This window comes from Anabrus simplex, chromosome 8, assembly GCF_040414725.1.
Source record: "Anabrus simplex isolate iqAnaSimp1 chromosome 8, ASM4041472v1, whole genome shotgun sequence".
Lineage (NCBI taxonomy): Eukaryota > Metazoa > Arthropoda > Insecta > Orthoptera > Tettigoniidae > Anabrus > Anabrus simplex.
Window position 1 is genome coordinate 206,320,455 of NC_090272.1, and position 27,748 is coordinate 206,348,202.

The 27,748-nt window shown below is 43.0% G+C and overlaps 1 protein-coding gene across 1 annotated transcript in view; it reads right to left on the reverse strand.

The window, feature by feature from the left end:
• LOC136878699 (uncharacterized) overlaps positions 1 to 25,893 on the reverse strand; it is a 102,084-nt gene extending 76,191 nt beyond the window's left edge. Inside the window, exon 1 of the mRNA XM_067152125.2 lies at positions 25,736 to 25,893. Coding sequence (XP_067008226.2) covers positions 25,736 to 25,889 — 154 coding nt within the window. The 5' untranslated portion in view covers positions 25,890 to 25,893. The remainder of the gene's footprint in view (positions 1 to 25,735) is intronic.
• Positions 25,894 to 27,748: the final 1,855 nt, after the last annotated feature.

Genomic DNA, 27,748 nt, shown 5'->3' on the forward strand with positions numbered 1-27,748 from the left:
ATCGAACCCGGGACTCCTGTGACCAAAGGCCAGCACGCTAACCACTTAGCCATGGAGCCGGACAACGGAGGCCATGGTGAATAGTTTGTTAAGAATGAAGCCTGAAATAGTGTTTGGTGACAACGGACTTAGCATCGGCAGTCATTATATTAATACTTGTAAATTTATTGGTTGTCATTACTGGTTCATGTTATCACTAAAATCTCTATCATTCACAAGTTTACGCAACGTAAACAATACTATACATATATAAGCATGTTTTAAGTGATTTGATAGTATCTGAGGATGTCCTTGTAGAACGAAACATGTCATTCTTTGTAATATAGTGTGTATTTTTACAGGTATGTTTATAGTGTTATAATTTACATTGTAATTGCAGTAAATGAAATGGCGTATGGCTTGTAGTGCTGGGAGTGCCCGAGGACATGTTCGGCTCGCCAGGTGCAGGTCTTTTGATTTGACACCCGTAGGCGGCCTGTTCATAGTGATGAAGATGAAATGATGATGCTAGTTGTTTTACGTCGCACCGACACAGATAGGTCTTACGGCGACGATGGGACAGGAAAGGGCTAGGAGTGGGAAGGAAGCGGCCGTGACCTTAATTAAGATACAGCCCCAGGATTTGCCTGGTGTGAAAATGGGAAACCACGGAAAACCATTTTCAGGGCTGCCGACAGTGGGGTTCGAACCTACTATCTCCCGAATACTGGATACTGGCCGCACTTAAACGACTGCAGCTATCGAGCTCGGCGAAATGATGATGAAGACGACACATACACCCAGCCCTTGTGCCAGCGAAATTAACCAATGGTGGTTAAAATTCCCGACCCTACCGGGAATCGAACCGGGGACCCCTGTGGCCAAAGGCCAGCACGCTGACCATTTAGCCATGGAGTAATTGCAGTGTGTTTTATAGAGTGAAAAGTTTTTGTTACATTTAACCATGAAGAATAGGACATGGATAAACACTAACCAAGACCTGTGACACTTTGTTAACTCGATGGCGGTATCATAAGCTGTGTAATACCGAGTACTTCCATGACCAAGACGAATCCTGCGCATATAAATTATGCGATGTACAATGCAGCCATACCTTGTACTCACTTGTACAAATCGGAGATCTTCTACTGTGATCTTTTGTAGAAGTGAGTGATGTCAGTATACATGGTAATTATAGTTTGGTCTCTACTCTGTGTACAATTTGTGCGATGTATCTTCAAATAAAACATAAATTATCATCATCATCATCATCATCATCACGAGGCAAGGAAAGCCCCAACTAGCACCAATATAATCCTGCCAGCTGACGAAGCGTGCCAACTTCTCCGGGACGATGATAATTGTGCGATTAAGGAGTATTACTGGAAATTAATGAAATCAAAGAAAAGAAATCAATCACCACCTGGATTCAAGAAGTCAAGGAAGACCTGGAAAGGAACAACATACGCGAAGAAGAATTATTGGAAAGAAATATTTTTAGGAAGAAAGTCTTACAAATGGAAGAACTCCAAGGGAGGAAGGAAAAGAAAAGGAAAAGAAAACGGGCACAAAGTGGACTGAAGACAGGAAAAAGAAGCACAGTGAAACAATGAAAGAATACTGGAAGAAAAGGAAAGAACAACTAAGCAGGAAGAACTGAAATTGTAACGTGGTCCTTAGAAGGCCGGAACGCAAGAGGAAATATTTAGAAGGAAAACAAGAGAACCTGGATATGTCCCAACCTATATCTCCCCATAAGAGCAAATATAACAGCGCCAGTATCCTTTCGTACAAGAACTTCAAGTTTGAAGACTTCGCAACATTGTAGAGATAAGACGTATACAAATTAGGCATCAGAGTTCAAACAAGGATAAATCCTGTTAGTCATATTTGGTTGTCAACTCTTATCGTACAGATTTCTACTCGTTATCACAACTACCGTTAATGTTAATAATCAGTTTGCTTACACATAATTATGATCACATCACCTCATTTTCACAGACAAAGAGATGTCATGTTACATATCAGTGATGATTTTCTCAAGAACTCATTTCAGATAGTGAGTGTGATAGTTGTTCAATACTGATAAGGATGTAATAACATCATTTGTGATATACTTGAAAGCAATCTACGACGGTTAACACACCTGTTTTGTTTTCTGAAAGGCACCTTACCGAAGGTTAAGTAACGTGGGAGAGGCCTCGTTAAAGAACTTCTACAGGACAAAATACCGATACCCTTACAATTTATAGCAATTAAAGGGATCATCCACCTCATCATCTTCCCATTCCCCACAAGGCTCCTGTTCAGCATAGCAGGAGAAGCCACCTGGGCGAGATACTGGTCCTCCTTCCCAGGTTTATCCCCGACAGAATTTCTCACGCTCCAGGACACCACCTTTGAGGCGGTAGCGGTGGGATCCCTCACTGAGTCTGAGGAAAAATCAACCCCGGAGGACAAACGGATTAAATAATAATACATAAATGAGAGGGATTATGAAATTATTATTATTATTACTTAATTTATAGTTGTTTCATGAGCCCCATAGATATTTGTTGGACGATGATTTTCGGACCTCTTGATGTTAAGACCGTTTTCATGTGAAGAACCTTTAGAGGAAATATTAATTCGATTGCTGGGAGGACACTGCACTTCAATGAAATATTTCGGTACATACAAATATTTTTGTAAATACTCTTCCATTTTTTAAAGTATATGGTCTTTATCTTTCCTATCTTAAGCGAGAATTTAAAGATTTTTCTTTGAACTTAATTCTGGTAAGGGCTACGAACAGCTATCCGGGGGAAAATACCACCACTCACGTTATTAAGGGATTGACCTTGCATTTTATTGATGGTTGTTAAAAAATCGGGTTGATAAGATACTGCCGTCCTTTGAAAGGCAAGGCGGTGCGACGATTTAAAGGACTTATTTTACAATTTCAGAATATTTTCAGTAAAATCTCCTTAGTGGAATCCTTCTACCATAAAATATTTATCACCGAGCTCGATAGCTGCAGTCGCTTAAGTGTGGCCAGTATCCAGTATTCGGGAGATAGTGGGTTCGAACCCCACTGTCGGCAGCCCTGAAGATGGTTTTCCGTGGTTTCCCATTTTCACACCAGGCAAATGCTGGTGCTGAACCTTAATTAAGGCTACGGCCGCTTCCTTCCCAGCCCTAGCCCTTTCCTGTCCCATCGTCGCCATAAGACATATCTGTGTCGGTGCGACGTAAAGCCAATTTTTAAAAAAAGCAAATATTCCTCCTGGTTAGGGGCTATCTGCATCCAAATTTGTAGCTTCCTCGGTCTTCTACTTCTTCTTCTTCTTCTTCTTCTTCTTCTCTCTCTTTAGTTTTTGCTGGTGGTTTAACGTCCCACTAACACATCTAAGGTTTCCGGCGAAGTAAGAATGGGAAAGGGCTAGGTGTGGCAAGGTGGCGACCATAACCTAGTCTGTGAGGTATTTTTCTTTGGATGGACACAGTGTTGCCAACTAATAATTTGTTTCCCCGTCATGAAACCACCCGAAAGTCCGTCAAAGTTTAAAACTAAATAAACCTACACCTAGTCGGTACTTTTATACAACAACAGAAAGGAAATGCAAACATTTTTACTTACCGACATCGATTTCAAGCCAGTACAGTAGGTAGTTCTTTCAGAGTGAATTTTTATTCCTTTCTTAAACATTACCGTTGTTCTGTAGTTTTTAGTATTTTAAGTTTTAATTTTTTTTTGCTAGTTGTTTTACGTCGCACCGACACAGATAGGTCTTATGGCGACGATGGGACAGGGAAGGGCTAGGTGTGGGAAGGAAGCGGCCGTGGCCTTAATCAAGGTACAGCCCCAGCATTTGCCTGGTGTGAAAATGGGAAGCTACGGAAAACCATATTCAGGGCTGCCGACAGTGGGGTTCGAACCTACTATCTCCCGAATACTGGATACTGGCCGCACTTAAGCGACTGCAGCTATCGAGCTCGGTTAAGTTTTAATTAGTTTTATAGTATTAATATGTATGAAGGTAAGTGTAAGAGAGGGCAGGAGCATCACTTCACCATCGACAGTAAAGGTCTTATATTTTTTGCAGAAAAATAAGGCATTGCGAATTAGACACACTAATTATTTTAAATTCATAATCATTACCCTCATCAGGTGGTGGTATTCAATTTCTAATCAATAGACTGCGTGCCAAAAGCCTGGATTAAATTCCAAACCTTTCCGCAGTGCTCATATGGAGTAAGGACATATGACGCTGTTGATGGTGATTCGTCCGTCGGATGGAGACGTTAAACCTTGAGCAGACGCCTTGGTGCTATTTGGCAGGAGTAGGCTATGTGCCAGCACCGGGCTTCAACCCCTCCCTTCCTACTATGTAATGTCATTAACTCCTCTGATGAGGTTGACGGCAGGAAGGGTATCCGGTCATAAAAATTCGTCACGACAGATTCACCTCAACTCATATCGGACTCCGTAGAGAAACGGGACAAGGGTTGGACAAACAAACATAATCATTTTCCACATCATTATCTTCAGTGGGGAAATTTTACATTTAAATTTCTTATTTTGTTTCATCTCGTACCATCGGGGGCCGATGACCTAGGTGTTAGGCCCTTTAAACAACAACAACACCAACAACAATCATCATCATCATCAACAACATCATCATCGTCATAAAGGCCTTATCAATCTATCTGAAATACTAATTCATCCATCTGCCTCTAGTTCTGTAGTTGATGTACTGGTTGATCTATAGTACGCGAACTTCTTGATACCTGAGCTCTCTAGTGCTGAATCGGAACTTGGTATCAAGAAAAGGTTCGCGTACGATACTCCGTGGTACACTGTCATCGTGTTAATTTGCTTGAGATCATTTTCTAGCGTGATCATGCCAGCATTTTTTCACACGGTTTTTTCTGGTCTTACACCGGCGCACGCAGAAAGGATTGAATTCATCATGTTAGTTTTAGGACTGTTTCTGAGGGGGAGGGGGGTGTTCAACATTACAGGGGCTCTTAACTCGAGAGCGTGGGTTGGCGACCACGGGGCCCCTGACATTACTTACACTTACTTATGCCGGGCTTCACGCTTTTATCTAACCTATACGGCCTCCCTTGGCCTGTTCTTGTTCTTTTCCGATCCCGATGGTATGGGGATTGCGAGGCCTGGGGAGTGTTTCATTTTCACGCCCTTCGTTGGCTCTTTTAGGCCAGTGCTTTCATTTTTCTAAGTGTCGGATCCCATCCAATTTTCCCCTCTGATTAGTGTTAATAGAGTATGGTTGCCTACTTGTACTTCCTCTCAAAACAATAATCACCACCACCACTATAGTTGGGCCCACGAGAGTTGGAGTCTGACATTTGAACGGAGAAAGCAGTAACTACGAAGTACGCTGCGTTGTCATAGTTACCGTCATCTGCGGCATATCACCCTTTCATACAGGCTGAGTGCTTAAAATACGTAGGTCTAATGCAAATGAATAAACTTTGACCCGTTCCTAAGCTCGTGCTAATAATTCCCAGCATTTAAGACAGAACACGTCATTGCCGATAAATATGAGATTACATAATTACTAACACAATCATCAGTTTCTGACAATAACCTCAACAAATGCACATGCTCAGTACAGAGTAGAACTGTACAACTAGCCACTGATTAAAAAAAAAAGCATTAACTACGAAAATTATATTCCGAAAACAAACATGTAAATACATAAAGCAGCAAGAACTAACACAGCTAACACAGTACGATTCCGAATAATATTACAAAAGCGACTGAGAACAATCCAACCCACGTGGCGATAGCTTCCTGTTAGCGCTGTTAGCGTTGCCATAGCAACAGACCATTTTCGAGCAGCGTTAGTCAAATTTTCTCGCCGGTGGCGCTAAACGTCAGACTTCAAAACTCTCGTGGGCTTCAGTATACCTTGAGCTTATTAAAAGCGATGTATTACTTTATAGTCTTTGCCAGAAAATCTGCCACTAACGAAAACTAATTTTTCCCCAAACGTCGAGCAACAACCCTTATTGATAATACAGTTTCACTTAACATTGCACGCCATGCCATGCTAGACACTCACTACTGTACACTGGATAATGCTTCCACACTACTGCTACAACTTCAACTGAAACTGTCTCCCATTTGAGCCTGTGGGTCGGGTAAATGCAGTTGTGGGCATATTTACAAATATCTTAAGGGTCGTCTTTCCGGTCTGCATAGGACAGTCCAAAATAGGAATGCAGTTAAATGACACACAGGGCTGATGCAAAGCTTTTTTATTTATTTGTGTACTACACTCTACAGAACATGGTACGTCGTGCAATTAATATTTAAAATTACACAAAACAAGACATGATGCGGACGGATCACCTTGATGATTGACGAAGGTTGCAAAGAAAGTTGGATTGGATAAAAGCACCGAGAAGACGAGACGGCCAATTTGGGATGGTTGAATCTTTGCTAAGGTTACAGACTTACATTACCTGGGCGCCACCTTGAACCAGAAACTGCAAAAACTACATACTTCTCTTGCCTGTGTTTGGCTTAGTGGCATCTTCTCTCCAGTGTCACAAAGATACAGTGGCACCAAGAAGTATTCGTCTATTAACCTACGTGATGTTATGCGTTTAATTATGACGTCCAGTCATAAAATGCCTTACTGACGTAAATATAACGGTTGAGAATGTATGGCTATCATATTCGTTAAGAACAAGCCAATGGACAGCAAAAATCGTAAGTCATTCCCATTAAAAACAATCAGCGAGATCCATCCTCCAATATGTATTCGTCCACACGCACTAATTCAATTATCGCAGGGTAGCCCGCAGTCCATCCAAGGCAGACACCGACGTCATATGGTGCAGGCAGTGTGTGCAAGCCGTAGGGAAGAATGGGACGCAGAAACAAGGAAACTACAGAGAGGGAATGCCGGATTGCCGTATGTTAATTTAAAACAAGTAAATCTTATATAAAGACATTAGTGAACTTCTCCGCAGACCAACTACAATAGTAAGAAGCATAATATACAGATTGACTAAAACACAAAAATACCAGAATGCTCCCCAAAAAGGCCGTCCACCTGTCTTGACAGAGAAGGAAAAGCGGCAAGTGGTGCGCAAAGTTAAAAGGGGTACAAAATTGAGAGCCCTGAAACTAAATGTTCAGGCCGCAAATGAATTAGGAAAGACTGTTTCAGAGAATACTGCAATGGATGTTCTCTATGCAGCTGGCTTTCATGGACGAACAGTCCGTAGTAAGCCATACATTAACAAAGTGAATAGAAAGAAAATAGACCATCAAAAATAAGGACTTAGAATTCTGGAAAGGGGTCGTCTTCACAGACGAAACTAAATGCAACATCCCTGGCCTGGGGACTTGGTATTTGTGGCGTCCTTAATCTTCCTTTCCTCATACACAACATTCCACACTACCGCCATTCCAATTACACGCAGATTCATACAATATGGTGCCAGTAGGGGCAAAAGATCCACATGGATCCACATGGATCCCCGAACAAATAGCATTTTAAATTAAAAAACATGAATCATAATAATGCTATTTGTTTTACGTCCCGCTAACCACTTTTACGGTTTTCGAAGACGCCGAGGTGCCGGTAATTAGTACCGCAGGAGTTCTTTTACGTGTCAGTAAATCTATCGAAACGAGGCTGACGTACCTTCACATACCACCGAATTGAGCCAGGATCGAACCTGCCAAGCTGGCGTCAGAAGGTCAGCTCCTCAACCGTCTGAGCCACTCAGCCCGGATTAACATAGATATGTTTTGGGGCTGAAGGTCTATCTGGAAATGTGTGTTTGTTTGTCCAGTCCTTGTCCCATTTCTCTACGGGGTCGGGTATGAGGTAAGATGAATCGTTCGAGGCGGGTTTTTATGACCGGATGTCCTTCCTGACGTCAACCTCATCAGAGGAGTTAATGAGATGAAACGAATGACGTGATATATGATAGTAGTAAGCGAGATGGTGAAACTAGGTGCCGGCACATAGCCTGCTCCTATCAAATAGCACCAAGGGGTCTGCTTGAAGCTTAACGTCTCCATCCGACGGACGAATCACTGTCAGCAGCGTCAGATGCTCTCACTCCATGTGATAACTGCGGAGAGGTTTGGAGTTTAATCCAGGTTTTTGGCACGCAATCTATTGATTAGAAACTGATACCACCACCTCCCCTACCCTGCTAGCCAACATTCTGATGGTGACCATTTTTTCGACTAACGGGACTCGAATCGGCTAACCTCGGTGTCAGACCGTTTAGACTTCAACGCCTTAACGAACATGGCCAACAGGCGAGCGTCAACAGTTTCCTGAGTCCGGCTCCACGGCTAAATGGTTAGCGTGCTGGCCTTTGGTCACAGAGGTCGCAGATTCGATTCCCGGCAGGGTCGGGAATTTTATCCATCATTGGTTAATTTCTCAAGCACGCGAGATGGATGTATGTGTCGTCTTCATCATCATTTCATCCTCATCACGACGCGCAGGTCGCCTACGGGAGTCAAATAGAAAGACCTACACCTGGCGAGCCGAACATGTCCTCGGACACTCCCGGCACTAAAAGCCATACGCCATTGCATTTATCAGTTTCCTGACGCCATTGTAACCATGGCAACCACTGTTCGTCAATGTACACTAGGTCAGTAGCGTCATCTTCTCACTGTGCGCTTTCTTCCTGTAGGCTAACTAAGAGCTTGAGAAAATCTCGTATCAAGTGAAACCCATTCTAGTCCTCAGTCCAGAATTAAAATCCTTGAACTGGCCGGAAAACGAACCCAGGGCCTTGGAATATGAGACAGGCACGCTACCTATACACCACGGGGTTTTAAGAATAGATTCCCCTGTGGGTGGGGGCGGTAGAATAAAACCCACGGTATCCCCTGCCTGTCGTAAGAGGCGACTAAAAGGGGCCTCGGGGGCTCTGAACTTTGGAGCGTGGGTTGGTGACCACGGGGCCCTCAGATGAATCCTGGCATTGCTTCCACTTACTTTTGCCAGGCTCCTCACTTTCATCTATCCTATCCCACCTCCCTTGGTCTACTCTTGCTCTTTTCAGACCCCGACGGCATTACGTACGGAGGCCTAGGGAGTCTTTCATTTTCATACCCTTCGTGGCCCTCGTCTTCTTTTGGCCGATATCTTCATTTTTCGAAGTGTCCGTGACCCTCGTCTTCTTTTGGCCGATACCTTCATTTCTCGAAGTGTCGGGCCCCTTCCATTTTTTTCTCTCTGATTAGTGTTATATAGAGGATGGTAGCCCAGTTGTACTTCCTTTTAAAGCAATAATCACCACCACGACCACTTTTAAGAATGGAAGGATTCTAAGAAAGAATGAAAAGGAAACCCGGTCCATAGAGGAGAGAAGAATAAAGCACAGTGCAATGATAAGGAATAGTGGAAACACAGGAAGAGGAATCAAGAAAGAAAGATTAATTGAAATTGATATGTGGTCCCTAGCGTCATCAGATTCCTGACGTCACTGTAACCATGGCAACCACTGTTCGTCTATGTATACTACTACTACATGGTCCCACGAGAGAAAATGTAATGTGGATTATTAAGAGAACAGAGGACCTCTACTCATTAACTGACGGGTTCACTGATGCCGTACGCAAGAAACGCCTGAAATTCTATGGCCATATCTATATAATGGACAGCGACAGACTCGTCTAAAGATTATTTAAAATAATCAACTCAAAGAAGGTAAAAAATGTACTGGATAGAAGAAACTAAGGCCGACCTCCAAGAAATGCTTGCTTGTTTGTTGTTGCTTGTTGTATAAAGGACCCTAACATCTAGATCATCGGTCCTCCAAGAAATAAATATCACGGATGACATCATAGAAGATCGTGGAGCCTTTAGTACAATAACAGACAAGCACAAATTCGTGGAGAAACCTAAAAAGAAAACTGGTAGGAAGTGGTCCATAGAACGCAAGATGCAACACAGTGCATTCATGAAGAGATTTTGGGAGGATAAGAAGGCGAAAACCATCATGACAACGAACAAGTTAAAAGGAACTCTTTGAATGGACATAACAAAGAAAGAATAATGATAATAGTAATAATAATGAAAATAAATAAATAAATAAATAAATAAATAAATAAATAAATAAATAAATAAATAAATAAATAAATAAATAAATAAATAAATAAAGGCATGTGAAGTCCAGTTACGAAAAGATAGCTATTGTTTTGTTTCACTTTTAGAACTCGGAATATCTCAGTCTTCTAGCTACGAAGAGAGTTATGTTACAGGAAGAGCCGTTGCTCCCACTGCCCACACATCCGAATGTAAACACACCTAAGAGCTGCATGAGGTAAATATTGGTTTTGACAGAAACTGAATACAGGTGCTTTGGTCTTCTGTTTGGTAAGCGCACCAATCTGAGAGACCAACAGACGTTGATACAGCCAGTGAAAGAAATGCGGCTTCTACTCAGATGTGCACGGTACTTAATGGAATCAACGCCTATTGATTCAGAATCCTTACATTGTCGGTTTCTTTCAATAAAAGAGTTTGCAGCAATAGCACGATGTTGCAAGGCTTCAGTATCTCAGACATGTGAGAAAGAACGGGTTTCAAGCTTTAAATTAAACTGTCCTAAAAAAAGTCGGCTACTCGCCGTTGTGCCCAGCTTTCCCCAAGTTGTGTGTAGCCTCACTCAGCACACAAAGTTGATTTTATTTATGTAACGGTTTGTTTTATTTAGAAAACTTAACTTATGATTTAAAACGTTAAAAAATGTTGGTTAAAAGTATTCAACAATATTTATACTCTTCCATTAGTAAAAGCCCAACGTATTCTTCGCACACGTTGTAAAAATAATATGTTTTATTTATTCTGGCAAAGTTAGGGATGTACTACTCCCTTCCTTACACTTAACCAGTCTTAACCTAGAACATTGTTAATAATAATAAAGGGATGACAGCACTTAACTAAATATTTGATTCGTACTTTTTACCAAAGTCCAACTTTATTATGGCATCATTGCGGAAGCTCTAAAAGCAGGTGGAAATACGATCACAGAGGCCATACACCAGATCTTGATCGACTGCTGGGAGACTGGCAGGATCCCTGATGACTGGAAATCAGCTATCATACACCCTTTACATGAAAAAGGTGACCGCAGTGATGTCATCAACTACCGAGGGATATCTCTGCTGTCAGTAGCATACAAAGCGCTGTCAAGGATTTTACTGGACGATGTAGAAAGCCAATGTGATCGAACGATTGGTGAACATCAAGGAGGATTTCGGCGGGGACGGTCCTGTACCGAGCAGATCTTCAACCTAAAAACCATTCTCCAACTAAAACAAGTAAGAAGTATGAACATCGCTGTGGTTTTCGTCGACTTTAAAAAAGTTTGATTCCATCGACCGCCAGACACTCTTCTCCGTACTGCAAGAACGAGGTGTTGATTACAACACACGCACCCTCATACAGCAGACACTTACGGATACAACATCTAAGGTGAAGTTCAGGGGAGAACTATCTGGGAGTTTCAAGATAAAAACTGGAGTACGACAGGGTGATGGCCTCTCACCTATTCTGTTTAATCTAGTGCTTGATAAAGTCATCAAGAACTGGGAATGTACACTGAGGAATCTAAAAATCAAACCAGTTGCCATTGGAGCCGGGACCCGAAAGATTGAGATCAGGTGCCTAGCATTCGCAGATGACATTGCAATCCTAACCAACAACTCTAAGGATGCTGTCATTGCTATCGAAGCCCTGCACGAGATAGCGGTGAAGGCAGGATTACACATATCGTACGAGAAAACTAAGTACTTTGACACTCGGCATCCCGAAAAACCCCCCTTTGACGACCATACATGGAACGATTGGGAAAGTCAATCGCTTCCGCTATCTTGGTGAATGGGTCCACCCCAATGGTAGAGGCGGTACATCCATCCTAGAAAGGTGTACCAAACTCAATGCAGCGTTCCAACTATCTCACAACCATTATAATAAGAGGTGCATTTCGAAAAATGCTAAGATCTGTCATTACAAAACTGTTGTCAGACCACAGTTTTTGTACGCCTCAGAGACCCTTCTGATGAACAAAAAAGGCACCATGGATGATCTAGAGAAAGCCGAAAGACGTATCCTCAGGAAAATTCATGGACCGAGATTGCTCCCAGATGGAACATACAGACTTAAATCGAACTCTGAGCTGTATCGACAGTTAGAATCAGCCAATACCAGCATGCGACGTAGGAGGCTTAAGTTCTACGGACACCTACAACGAACGGACAGCAACAGGCTTACCAAGAAAATCTTCTCTTTGGTTAAAAGCTACAAGACTGGAAGCTTGTGGCTTAATGAAGTACAAAAGGACTTGGATTCGGCTGGGATTTCAGACATTGATATAGAAGATTGTTCCATATTTTGTGCTATGGTACAGTCTTGGACCCCACCACCTAGAGTTCCTAGAAGTCGGAAGCCCCTTTCACAGGAGAGAAAGAAATTATCAGCAGGGCTCAAGAGATATTGGGAACGTAGAGGAGCATCGAGGAAGAACTAGTCATCAGCGCTCCTTAGTGGACTTAAATTTATTATTATTATTATTATTATTATTATTATTATTATTATTATTATTATTATTATTATTATTATTATTATTATTATTATTATTATTATTATTATTGCTAATAGAGCCTCCGTTGCTCAGGCGGCAGCGCGCAGGCCTCTCATCGCTGAGTTCCGTGGTTCAAATCCCGGTCACTCCATGTGAGATTTGTGCTGGACAAAGCGGAGGCGAGACAAGTTTTTCTCATGGTACTCCGGTTTTCCCTGTCATAATTCATTCCAGCAACACTCTTCACTATCATTTCATTTCATTTCATTTCATTTGTCAGTCATTGATCATTGCCCTAGAGGAGTGCGACAGGCTTCGGCAGCCGGCACAATTCCTATCCTCGCCGCTAGATGGGGCTTCAATCATTCCATTCCTGACCTAGTCGAATGACTGTTAACAGGCTGTGGAGTTTCATTATTATTGCTAATGGTTTAACGTCGCACTAACACATTGAAGGTTCTCGGTGACGTATGTATAGGAAAGGGCTAGAATTAGGAAGGAATCGGCTATGGCCTTAATTAAGGTACAGGTCCAGCATTTGCTTGGTATCAAAATGGGGAACCTCGGAAAACCATTTGCAGGGCTACCGACGGTGGTATTCGAACCGACTGTTTTCCAAATGCTGGAAATGAGGAAATATTGCGTCGAGGTAATCATACTTCGTTTCTATCTTCAGCTTCCTTTTCACTGTATTTTTTTGCGCTTTAATGTTATTCTTCTTTTTAGGGAATTGTTGCAGGAAAAGAACGAGAATTGACCAAAGGAAGTCGGACAGTACAGATGAATGTAAGGAGCCTGGCACAAGTAAATGGAAGCAATACCAGGACGAACGATGAACGATCCTAAGTTGAGAGCTACTAGGGGGCGCTTTCAGTCACCTCTTACGACAGCAAGGGATACCGTGGGTGTTATTCTACGGCCCCGCCCACAGGGCGAAGCGTCAACATGGCGCAAGGTGGTGTTACACGTTACTAGCCACGCATCTCTAATTGAATTGCTTATGAGTGTACTTCCCTCCACACTGGGTTGGCATCAGGAAAGGTATCTTGCCGTAAAACTGGGCTTAACCCACATGTAGTGCCGATCACAAGTGGTTGCGAAAAGGCCAGGAAGAAGAATATATTTTCTAGTATACATTTTAGGAATGCCCAGGTAGAGATAAACCCACATGTAGTGCCGATCCCAAGTAGTTGTGAAAAGGCCAGGAAGAAGAAGAAGAATATATTTTCTAGTATACATTATAGAAATAGAGCCGCCTCGCGGTGTAGGGGTAGCGTGCCTGACTCTTACTCGGAGGCTCCGGGTTCGATTCCCGGCCAGGTCAGGGATTTTTACCCGCATCTGAGGTCTGGTTCGAGGTCCACTTAACCTACGTGATTAGAATTGAGGAGCTATCTGACGGTGAGATGGTGGCCCCGGTCTAGAAAACCAAGAATAACGGCCGAGATGATCCGTCGTGCTGACCACACGACACCTCGTAATCTGCAGGCCTTCGGGCTGAGCAGCGGTTGCTTGGTAGGCCATGACCCTTCGGGGCTGTTGCGCCACGGGGTTTGGTGTGTTATAGAAATAGCCTACATTTTAGGATTGCCCAGGTAGAGATAAATCTTTTCGTACCATATAATTTCCATGTGGTGGTGGTGTTTATGGTTTTAAGAGAAAGTACAACTAGACAACCATCTCTATTAACATTAATCTGAAGGAAAATGGGAAGAGTCTGACACTTCGAAAAATGAAGGTATCGGTAAGGAAGGGAAGGGCGACAAAGGGCTCGTGACCTAGTACCGTCAGGGTCAAACGAGATGACCAAGGGAGGAAAGATGAAGGCGATGATCCTAGCACAAGTATGTGGAAGCAATGCCAGGCTCAGCTAGGGGACCGTGGTCGCCAACCCACCCTCCCAAGATGAAATCCCCTGGGCCGCCTTTTACGACATGTAGGGGGTATCATGGGTGTATTCTACGCCCCTCACCCAGAGGGTGATAATCTCCAACTGTGTGTGTGTGTGTGTGTGTGTGTGTGTGTGTGTGTGTGTGTGTGTGTGTGTGTGTGTGTGTGTGTGTGTGTGTGTGTGTGTGTGTGTGTGCAAACTGCATCTGTGTATGTGTCTTAACAAAAGAAATCAGCAGATGTCTATATTGCATTCACAGATGTTCTCCAGTCTTAACCTTGTGTGATTGCAACTGATTGATCCTTTGCGGTACATTTATCACAACTCGACTGGTTACTCATCCACGGTCATGATGTCAAGTGAACTGATTTTTTTAAAACTTGAGTGAGTTGAAGTGCTGGGAGTTTGAGACCTCAAAGATTCATATACAGAATGTTTCTGTCCGGCTCCATGGCTAAATGGTTAACGTGCTGGCCTTTGCTCACAGGGGTCCCGGGTTTGATTCCCGGCAGGGTCGGGAATTTTAACCATCATTGGTTAATTTCGCTGGCACGGGGGTTGGATGTATGTGTAGTCTTCATCATAATTCCATCCTCATCACGACGCGCAGATCGCCTACGGGTGTCAAATCAAAATACCTGCACCTGGCGAGCCGAACATGTCCTCGGACACTCCAGCCACTAGAAAAACCATACGCAATTTCATTTACAGAATGTTTCTGAAATAGTTCAAGAGAGCAAGTTTTTCGAGGCACACGTTTATAAACATATTAATGTGCAGAGTATATGCTCAGTGTCGAGGTAAGGTGTACGAAAAAGGATTAAGCACAATTTGCCCTGCTTTATAACGGAGAAAAATAAATGTGCAGTTTTAAGAAATGAATTATTTATTTAAAAACTCAGTAAGCTGGTTCTGTGGTACGTTCGCGAATTTGTAAGACGGTACTTCGAACCATCGGTAGCCATGAAGGTGGTTTTCAGTGCTTTCTTATTCTCTTTTCCTCAGTTAATGCCACGCACTCTACCTTCCCAGTTTTAACACCTTTCTATCTCAGCGTCACCGAAAATGTACCTGTATTAGTGCGACACTAAAGGCTAGAAAAAATAAATACACATTTTGAATGTTCACAGTTTTCAGTGTCAAATTCAATCATACTGGTAGTAGTAGTACTGTTTGCCGATTTTCGTTTGTTCTGGTGGGTTAGCCTGTGAGATGGGTGTCACACCTATAGAATGGTGTCGGTGCTGATAGAATATAATAACATTTTCATTCACTCATTAAGTTTTTTTTAAATATACATTAGACATCGTAAAAAGGCAACAAGGAATAGACAGAAACAAAACATAACTGAACAACTGGCTGTGCGGTTTGGGTCACGTAGCTATCAGCTTGCATTCGGGAAATAATGGGTTCGAACCCCACTCTCGGCAGCCCTGTTTTCCGTGCTTTCCCATTTTCACATCAGGCAAACGCTGGAGCTGTACCTTAATTAACGCCTCGGTTACTCCCTTCCCGCTCCTAGTCCTTTCCTATCCCATCTTCGCCATAGGTCTTATGGCGACGAAAATAATTCAGAACTTTTCCTGCACTGAGTAAAAGGAATGCATGGGTAACCACTTCTTAACCGTATTACTGAATATTTTGGATGGCAGTTTATTTAATTGGGCAATGAAATGGCTTGAACTCGTCTTTAGTAACCTATAACGAGGTAGGCCTACATCGACTTAGTTGGTTGACCTGGTATTATGTTATGAACATCATTTCTGAGCATGATTTTGTCTGTTTCTAAATATACTTTAATTAAGAAGTGCATTACAAAACAGACCCAGGATTTTTAAACAGTTATAGGTTAGAATGCAAACTAATTTGTTCAGTAGGAAGAGCCCTCCAGCTCGCTCTTCCATGATATATTGTTACGAATAAAACTTCATCTGTTTCATTGCTCTAATTTATTTGAGTATGACCTAATAAATGCACACACACACACACACACACACACAATTCTAACCAGCTGTGAATGGCCACACTTACTAAATACTGTCTGTTTATAAGTCTCTCTTCCTTACGGCACAGCATGGGTCCGGCCCACTGCTATACCTGCGGATGGCTATAATCCTTACTTTCACTTTCGCCAAACCAGTCACTCCTACAGCCGCTGTGCGTAGACCGCTAGATTTGAACACAGTGCCGCTGGCTACACGACACACGATGACTGTTCGTTAGTTCGATTCCACAGACAGTCCAGTAATTCACAGAGTCACATGCGGTGAACAACTAAACAGATCAGCAGTATTCAACAGCAGGACGATACTCACAACAGCGAACATTAACACAGGTCCATTTACCTTCACACTCGCTCTGCTCAGTCCACAGAAATACACGAACATACAGTACAGCCTTCCGTTCTATCGTCTCCAGTCCACACACACACACTGGTCTCTCCGACACCACAACAGCTCGCTCGTTCAGACCTCGGTGGGACACTATCGACAGCCAACACCTCTGTCGTCCTCAGCCCAGCCACCGAACCCCAACACACTAACTCCACCTCGGATTCCAATTGTCACTCCAAGTGTAGTACTGACTCCGAGTCCAACACTGACTGACTGTCCTCGGTTAGCCTCTCTTTTTATAGCTCACGTGATTGAATCCAGAAATTTCACGATGTCACTAGAGGCAGATCATTCCCGTTGAATCTGAATCTCCAAGAAACTCACAGGTTAACCGGCCGCCGAGAACAATACACGGGAAGGCTGGCCCCACCCTGCAAGCCGGCTGGGAGATCCCAGGTAGTCTGTGTCACTCGGCCCTTCCTGGAAGTACCGAAAGGGGCTGTCACGGAGCTGGCGCGTAACGATACATTCTAGGGGTTTGATCGGACGTACCCCTCATGTTTATGCAAAGCTCATAACATAACCGTTGTGCAGGCTAAATTATACAGTACTTGTTACTCTCATCAGTAAGTTTGCACTCAATCCTGTTACTGCCTAAAACTACCACTACTCATTGTTGAGACGGAGACGCCATCTCTCAAGCCGGGAGCTTTGTATTTGAGAAGGATATGTGCGGACAAGGTGGGACGGTTAGCGGCCGCGGCCTATACACTCAACTCTCGATTTACCGCGATATCAAAAACACAAAAAAATGCACGAATGTTAGGAGTTACCGTAATACAGAATTACAAAGGATCGGGATAATATTGCCGAGTCGTAACAGTAGCGGGCGTGGCGCGACATTGAAGTTATTTGTAGCTGGTGTGCTGTTTATTTTTCCAGTTATTAATTGCGCTAAGTGCTACTTTTACTGCAACGTATTAGATAAGTTAATAAAAACAATACGGTAGTATATTTTTTTATAATTTTAACTGTACTTTCAGTACGCCTGTTCTATTTTTAACTTTTTGAAGGTTAACCGCGATTTTACTTACCCGGGAAGCCTTAACCCTACAATATCGAGAGTTGAGTGTACCAGGAACTGTCCCGGCATTCGACTCAGTGCAGGAGAATGAAAAAACTATTCTCAGAGCAGCCAACGGTGAGGACCAATCCCTCTCCGCCTCCCGAATAGAGAGGCGTAGAGTCACGGTAGAGCCGTGGCCACCTGTTCTCTGCTCGGTTGGTCGGTCGGAGTGCAGAGCTGTCGAACCACGGGCCAGCCGTGATCATTTGTTGGCCGAGACTCACTCTGCACCCGCCATCCGGTCTCTTATTACAAATACAGTGTATCTGTTCACAAAAGTCATGACTGAAAGCTTAATAAAAAGAGGCCTACAGTGGACCATTATAGGCGATGTTGAGCTTTTTAAGGAGAAGTAAAATTTCAGAAATTGGGCGGCAGTTTCCTCACAGTAGAATATTGTGAAAGAATGCTAAGTAGTTATTTATAAGATATTTACTAGGAACTTTATCTGTGATGGTTGCCATGGCGAACGTTTGCTCACATAGCACATCGAGTTCTTCGACTATTTTAGCCTCATTAATAATGGTAATGTTATTGTTTTTTTACGCCTCCCAACTAACTACTTTTCTATAGTTTTCGGAGACGCCAAGGTGCCGGAATTTTGTCCCGCAGGGGTTCTTTTACGTGCGAGGAAATCTACCGACACGGGGCTGACCTGTTTCAGCACCTTCAAAAACCACCATACTGAGCCAATATCGAACCTGTCAAGTTGGGGTTAGAAGGCCAGCGCCTCAGCCGTCTGAGCCACTCAGCCCGGCTTAGCCTCATTAAAAACTGTTGTCATCTGCATTTAGAGCTGAACAGGCATTAGGTCCTGCGTTATAACGTAAGTCAGTAAGTGTTTATTGTTTTAAGAGGAAGTACAAATGGGAAACCCTCTCCTCTCTTACAACGAAAGCACAGGCAAAGGCAGGCATGTCAACTCTTACGCATCCAAACATCAACTTACGCTCTCACGCAAAGAACCTGAAAACTCACGCATTTTGAGAAAAAGTCAACAAATGTCTGCAGACGACACGCGTCAGTGTGCAGTAGAATGATTTCTGAATAACAGCTCTTCTTCGCTTGGCTTGTTTGAATGCCACTGCTACCTCAGTATGTCATTTCATTGTCATTATTTACCTGTTGTCAATCGAATTCCGATCCAGCTTGAGCATTGATGGTACAGTGAGGCCCCTCTTAGTGGACTCTTACGACCGACAGGGGATACCTTAGATGCGCTGGTTGTACCACTTTTAGCCACATACCAAAAGGGGGAGCATTATCTTTTGCCAGGCTAAGTAGCTCAGATGATTGAATGTTGGCCTCTGGGTTCAAGGTGATGGGTTCGATCCTGACTGAGTCTAATGGTTTTTGAAAGTGTTTAAATACACGAACCTAGTGTCGGAGTATTTACTGTCTCGTAAAAGAACTGCGGGACAAAATTCTGGCACCTTGTCGTCTCCGAAAACTGTAAAAAGTAATTAGTGGGGTGTAAAACTAAAAACATTATTATTAACGTATTTTGCTGTCGCATATTTATGTAAAATATTCGACTCCAAACCTCTTGTTTGAAGTTGGATTGACCATTTGTTCTGTAACGCAGGTAACTGTTGTCACCTTCTCTAAGCCGGCTTTCTCGTTAATGACCTGTCAATCTTAAGTTGAAAGACCTCGAAATACTGTGGAAAGTTCCTGCTTCCAAGACTCATAACAACCCCTTTCTCCAACGCAGCGGTGTTTACCAGCCTGGCGACTGTTACCACTCCTCCACGATTCCACGGAAGAGAAGTTAAGCGATTGATTTCGTCAGCCTCGGAGGGCGCGCCATATCGGCTGTTGTGTACGAATTGTCACTGAGTAGTCTGTAAGGATACACAGTTATTTATGAGTCAGCGCAAACTGAAGTGGAGTCGTCAGCGTTTCTAGCAGCCTTATGATTCGATGCACGTACTGTAATTTGAAGAATATGTAATAGGAAATACCCTTCAAAGGTTCGTTGTAATTTGAGGACCAGGCACGAAATATTTTAAGAAAGATTTTGCAAAAAAAATGTATACAACTCAACAAACATAAGAGACGCTAAGAGGTGTTTCTTATGGAGTTACCATTTTATTGCCCAAAGGAAACAGCTAAAACAACTACAGGTTTTATAAGTAACCTAGAATAATGTACTATTGCTGAAAAACCCACAGAGAAAGGGAAAAATAATTTTATTGGTCTATAAACTATAGGTTTTCCAAATTAAATCACAAAATAAGTATGTGTCCGCCTCTATGGTGTAGTGGTGAGTGTGATTAGCTGCCACCCTCGGAGGCCTGGGTTCGATTCCCGGCTCTGCCACGACATTTGAAAAGTGGTACGAGGGCTGGAATGGGATCCACATAGCCTCACGAGGTCAATTGAGTAGATGGGGGGGGGGGGGATCGAGTCCCTCCTCAGCCATCCTCGAAGTGGTTTTCCGTGGTTTCCCACTTCTCCCCGGCCACTTCCTTCCATCTTTGTCTATTCCTTCCGATATTTCCATCCGCCAACAAGGCCCCTGTTCAGCATAGCAGGTGAGACCGCCTGGGCGAGGTACTGGTCATCCTTACCAGTTGTATCCCCTGACCCAACGTCTCCAGGAGATACTGCTCTTGAAGCGGTAGAGATGAGATCCCTTGCTGAGTCCGAGGGAAATACCAACCCTGGAAAGTAAACATATTAAGAAAGAAACAACGAAAGAAAGAAAGAAAGAAAGAAAGAAAGAAAGAGAAAGAAAGAAAGAAAGAAAGAAAGAAAGAAAGAAAGAAGTATGTCCCGTTTCTCTACGGGGTCGGGTACGTTCAATTATTTTACGACCGGATGCCCTTCCTGACGTCGACCTCACCAGATGAAAGGAATGACGTGATGCATGTTAATAGGAAGGGAGTTGTAGCCCAGTGCTTGCACATAGCCTATTCCTGTTTAATAGCAGCAAGGGGTCAGCACAAGGCTTAACGTTGCCATCTGATGGACGAATCGCCATCAACAGCGTCATATGTCCTTACTCTGTCGCAGCTGCGAGATCACTGTATGAGCTTTGCTGCACCTTGAAAAATGAAATGGCGTATGGCTTTTGGTGCCGGGAGTGTCCGAGGACATGTTCGGCTCGCCAGGTGCAAGTCTTTTGATTTGACTCCCGTAGGCGACCTGCACGACGTGATGAGGATGAAATGATGATTAAGACAACACACGCACCCAGCTCCTGTGCCAGCGGAATTAACCAATGATGGTTAAAATTCCCGACCCTGCCGGGAATCGAACCCGGGGCCCCTGTGTCCAGAGGCCAGCACGCTTACATTTAGCGATGGAGCCGGACTGTTGCACCTTGATTCAATCTCGCTTACTGTACTACCATCCTGAGAGAATACATACCGTAAATCTTTTGAAATGATCTACTTGTTCCAGTTTTTTATTCCCGACCTGACTTTCAAGTCTCTTCAGTTTCTTCTGTACTGACATCTCTTTAGTCTTGGGGAAGCTAAATTTTCATATCATACTCGTTGCACCTCGACGTTAGACATACAATGCAGTCTTTCTGCACAGTCTGCCATTAAGATCAGTGTTGCCAACTCAGCGGATTTTCCGCCAAATTTGGCGGATTTTTTAATGGAACAGCAGATAAATTTTCCATTTAGCGGACAGCGGCTTTTTTGACGGATTTTAGAAGTTCTCTTAGCGATTTTCAGCGGTAACAATATCACCTTTCATCACCAGAAGAAAAAATAATATAGAACTTACTACGGTATAATAGTCTACTTAATCCCGTTGTATTGGACTTATGCTGCATACTACCAATCGTTTCCTAGACCAGCTCTGGTCCACAACCTCAGTCAGAATTTGTTGCAATCGTTACTGTATTCTTGATGAGCCGGGTAGTGTTGTGTTTGATATCGTATTTCTTTTGAGATTAGGTTAATTTTGGTACGTCAATCTGTCCAAAGAAAAGGTTAAAAAGGAGTCAGATATTTCGTAAAGAGTGGTTACATAATTAAACTTTAAAAGACTAGTTGGTTGAGCTTTCCAAAAATCCCAAACACGGACGTTGCATCTATTAGCTGTGCAATATGAATGCGAAATTATTTATTTCCGCACTTATCAAAAGGAATGAAAACCGTAACGAAAGTGAAAATAACTTTCGAAATAGGTTTGAAAATTTCCCTATCTATTTTGCTGCTGTGAATTGCCAGCATATATTTTGAAAATCCACAGGACACAGGACGTCAACCCAGCAGATCTGCTTCAGAGCATGTAGTGCGGGGAAGAGAAGATGATGAACTCCTGTTCTGAAACTGGGGAGTGTTGAGTTAATCTATTTTATTAAAACAGCTGGTATATGCTCTTTTGTTTCAGTTTGAAATTTAGCGGAATTTAGCGGATTTTCAACTAAAATTTAGCGGAGAAAAGATTTATGGATTGGCAACACTGATTAAGATCAAGTCGTCGGCATTGGCCAAACTGCTTCCTACATATCCGCCTAACTGAATCGCTCCCTGCCTCTTTTACACCTTTCAGTAGAAGGTGCATGTAAAATATGAACAACACAAGTAACAAAGGTGAAATACTTCATTTACACTTACAGAATTTAGTTCTCAGGTGTAATTAGACATCACAAAACCACCTGGTGGTATTGATAGTTACGGCTTTAAGTCTATATGGTCTAACACAGTGGTTAATGGTTTGAGTTCTGCCGGTGAAAAAAAAAAATACACCATCAGAATGTTGGCCGGCAGGGTAGCAGATTCAATTCCAAGCCTCTCCACAGTGCACATATGGAGTGAGGGCATACGATGCTTTTGAGGTGATTCCTTCGTCGGATGGAGACATTAAGCCTTGAGCAGACCCCTTAGGTGCTATTCGACAGGAGTAGGCTATGTGCCGGCACCGGGTTTCACCCTCTAACTTCCTACTATCATATGTCACGTCATTCATTTCATCTGATTAACCCCTCTGATTAGGGGCCCCTATCTGACCTCCTTTGATCAACTCTTGTTCTTTTCCGACCCCGGCGGTATTAGAGCATTCGAGGCCTGGGGAGTCTTTCATTTTCACGCCCTTTGTGGCCCTTGCCTTTCTTTGGCCGATACCTTCATTTTTCGAAGTGTCAGATCGCTTCCATTTTTTGCCTCTGATTAGTGTTATATAGAGGATGGTTGCCAAGTTGTACTTCCTCTTAAAACAATAATCACTACCACCACCACCACCACCACCACCACCACTCCTTTGACGAGGTTGATGTGAGGAAGGGCATCCGGTCATAAAAACCCTCCACGACAGATTCATCTCACCTCATAGAAACGGGACAAGGGTTGGACAAACTATTACAAAGATAATTTCTAATCATTAGATTACGGGCTAAAATTCTGGATTACCTGCGAGTTGGCCGTGCGGTTGGGGGCGCGCAGCTATGAGCTTGCATCCGGGAGATAATGAGTTCGAGCCCTAATGTCGGCAGCCCTGAAGATGGTTTTCCGTGGTTTCCCATTTTCACACCAGGCAAATGCTGGGGCTGTACCTTAATTGAGGCCACGGCCGCTTCCTTTCCATCCCAAGGCCTTTCCTATCCTATCGTCGCCATAAGACCTATCTGTGTCGGTGCGACGTAAAGCAAACCTCTCCGCAGTGTTCGTATGAGTCTGTTGATGGTGATTCATCCGTTGGATAGCGACGTTGAGCCTTGAACAAACATATTAATGTTATTCGATAGGAGTAGGTTATGTGCCAACTCGGGTTTCCTACTATCACTACTCATCTCACATCCAGGCGCATAGGTCAGACCTGCACCAGCCGAACGTGTCCTCGAACAGTTCTGGCACTAAAAACCATACGCAAAGTAACTAAACATTATACATTCTTTACAATGGAAATATTACTTTCATCAGGTTAGACCGGCTTCTTAGCTGAATGGTCTGAGTTATGGCCTCCGGTTCAAAGGGCCCGGAGTACGATTACCGGCTGGATTTGATACTTATCACCTCCTCTGCGCTCGGAGACTGGGTGTCCTTGTTTAACTCAATACACATGTCTTCATACGCACACACGAGCAAGTTGGCCGTGCGGTTAGGGTCGCGCAGCTGTGAGCTTGCATTCGGGAGTTCTAACCCACTGTCGGCAGTCCTGAAGGTGGTTTTTATTGCTTTCACATTTTCAAACCAGGCAGATGCTGCGGCTGTACCTTAATTAAGGCCACGGCCGCCCCTTCTCCTCCTAGCCCTTTCCTATCCCATCATCGCCATAAGACCTAGCTGTGTCGGTGCGACATAAAACAAATTGTAAGAAACATACAATAGTTGACCCCCTTTACATAGGGTTGACAAGTCCATATGTTCGACATAATTCGCACCTGTGACTACATCAGATTGTAGGAACAGCGGCGGAAGTAGGCCTATAAGATTAAGAATAAGAATTGTTTTCATTCCACAGAAAGTTATAATTATTTCATTGTGGAATGAAAATTCTGGATACGCGTCAATCAATCAATCAATCAATCAATCAATCAATCAATCAATCAATCAATCAATCAATCAATCAATCAATCAATCAATCAATCAATCAATCAATCAATCAATCAATCAATCAATCAATCAATCAATCAATCAATCAATCAATCAATCAATCATCTTCATTTATGGCAGTCGCCCAAGTGGCCTATTTCCTATCTGTTGTTTACCTAGCCTAAATAATTGCAAAGAATTTGGAAATTTATTGAACATCTCCGTTGGTAAATTATTCCTATCCCTCTCCTCTTCCTATAAACAAATATTTGCCTAAATTTGTCCTCTTAAATTCCAACTTTATCTTCACATTGTGATCTTTCCTACTTTTAAAAACACCACTCAAACTTATTCTTCTACTATTGTCATTCCACACTATCTCTCCACTGACAGCTCGAAACATACCACTAGTTTTGCTGCTCGCCTCCTTTCTTCCAAGTCTTCCCAGCCCAAACTTTGCATCAGTTTTGTAACGCTAATCTTTTGTCGGAAATCACAAAGAACAACTCAAGCTGATTTTCTTTGGATTATTTCCAGTTCTCGAATCAAGTAATCTTGGTGAGGGTCCCATACATTGAAATCATACTCTAGTTGGGGTCTTAAATGAAAATCCACAGTCTGTTTCCAGCCATTAGGAATGGAATGAATGAAGCCCCATCTAGCGGCGAGGATGGGAATTATGCCAGCTGCTGAAGTCTGTCGCACTCCTCTGGGGCAATGATTAATGAATGACAGATGAAATGATATGATATTGGAAAGTGTTGCTGGAATGAAAGATGGCAGGGTAAACGGGAATACGGTACCCAGAGAAAAACTGACCAGCCTCCGCTTTGTCCACCACAAATCTCACATGGAGTTACCGTGTTTTGAACCACAGAATCCAGCGGTGAGAGACCGGCGCACTGCCGTATGAGCCACGGAGACTCGCTTGGGGTCTTACCAGAGAATTATATGTCTTCTCTTTTACATTCTTACTACAACCGGTAGATACCCTCATAACTATGTGAAGAGATACTTAGGTACTTACAGTTATCAGCATGAGGAACTTAGACACCATCAACGCAGTAATTAAAAGTGAGAGGACTTTTCCTATTAGTGACATTCACTACCTGACTTTTAACCTTGTTTAACATCATACCATTGTCTGCTGTCTATCTCACAACATTGCCGAGGTCTTTTTGCAGTTGCTCACAATCTTGTAACTTATTTATTACTAATAAATACTGTAGTCATGAATTAAGTGTACCAACCGAAGCAGGCAATATGTTCTGATGAACTGGCGGTTAGCATGTAGGCTACATGAGGTTAACAATGAACTTCTACTCACTAGTGCAGTAGATATTGTTCCACACCGGAGAATCTCCTGGTAACCTCCTTGTCATCTCAGCAAGTTGATCTTCTATCCTGATGGTCCCATTGCGAGGTTTCACCTGTTCTTTCGCCACCCGTTCCTCCCAGAAAGCCCGCGCACTGCTAGTCATGGCAGTGCCGGCAAACCAACTGCCGGCTCGTCCGCTGACCCTCCCGTCCATCCCAAGGTGACGTCACGACCAACCACTTGCGTCCGGCCTCAACGTGCCGGTGACGTCATAACTGAACCGCTCAAAACACTTCATGTAATTCACGACTCCAATAAATTAGTCAATGGTGATTTAGTGCTCTGACCCTTCTATGTACTAGTTGAGGGAGATACGATCTGCGTTCACTCTCGATTAATACTCGTGTAATCGATACTTAACAAGTGGCTTGAACTCGACTTCTTGAAGAGTAGCAACCGGTAATGTTGACATATGTCATAATGGCTGCGATATTCTGAAAAAATGCCGTCACAAAATGTGTTACCTAGCAACTGTGCAGGCTCTGATGTAAGGTGTGGACGGATGGCCAGACAATGTTACCTATTAACCGTGCAGGCTATGTCTTATGGCTGGTGGTTTGATTCCTGGTGTTGTTGGGGTGATATTTTCAGTTGAAAATCCCGTGGTGTCACGAGGGGCACTTGACCTTCCCCGCCCACAACTCTTTCATTCCTCACTGCGTACAGAGACCCTGAGCAAGCGGCATAAACTGCGGAAGATTGATTATAGTTAATATTATTTGGCATCCAGCAACAATAATTTGTTATTTCTGGTATAATCGCAATATACTAGTAATTCATGGAGTACGAACGTAAAACAATTGGATTTTAGGGGTCCGCCAACCAAAAAGTTTGAATACCATTGCTCTAGAGGTCTCCCTGTTTCACCAGTAATAAATCTATATATTCAAATAATTATGAAAACTACTGTCAGTCAGTCCGGCCATTCTATCCGGTCCATTTCCTTCATTTTTTAAACTGAAAGGTATTCATACACAGACATCAGCCGCCTTCCTCAAATTATTTGATATTTTTCACATTTTTGTCTCTTTGAAGCAATCATATCTTTGGTTTTAATTGAGGTATGGACTTCGTTTGGCCTATGAACACTCGGTGGATCAAGCTCTTTCATTTCAGCTCACAACTATTCAAATTGGTTGATTCTGAGGAAAGTTATGAGTGCAAATTCAATTTGACGTCTCATTTCTTCAACATTTTTTCTCATTGAAGCAATCATTGCTTCCGTTCTAATTGAGGTACGCAGTTCGTTTTGGTCTAAAAACACTCAGTGGATCAAGAGCTTTCCTTTGAGGTAATAACTTCTTAAATAGGTAGATTCTGAGAAAAGTTATGAATACATATGTCTCCATGACGAAGATCTTTGAAGGACTTTTTAAAAGTTCGGCGCGCAGTGTTGTTCCAAGGAACGTTTAATTCAATTTCTTTGTGTTATGTATTTTCAAGTGTTTTGCTGACATAATATTACATTCTATTACGACAGCAGATCATGTGCTTTATTTCATTAACTCGAAATTTTGCAAATACATCCGTGAGGATAGTAACGAACAATACCATACTTTGTACATTGCGAGCGGATCCAGCGGGAAACTGCTAGTACGTATATTAACTGCTTTGAGATTTTATACCATTTCTTCATTTCAGGCGAATATTATTAATTTTAATTAATAGTATGGTTATTGTCCGCCTCTGTGGTGTAGTGCTTAGCGTGATTAGCTGCCACCCCCGGAGGCCCGGGTTCGATTCCCGGCTCTGCCACGAAATTTGAAAAGTGGTATGAGGGCTGGAACGGGGTCCACTCAGCCTCGGGAGGTCAACTGAGTAGAGGTGGGTTCGATTCCCACCTCAGACATCCTGGAAGTGGTTTTCCGTGGTTTCCCACTTCTCCTCCAGGCAAATGCCGGGATGGTACCTAACTTAAGGCCACGGCCGCTTCCTTCGCTCTTCCTTACCTATCCCTTCCAG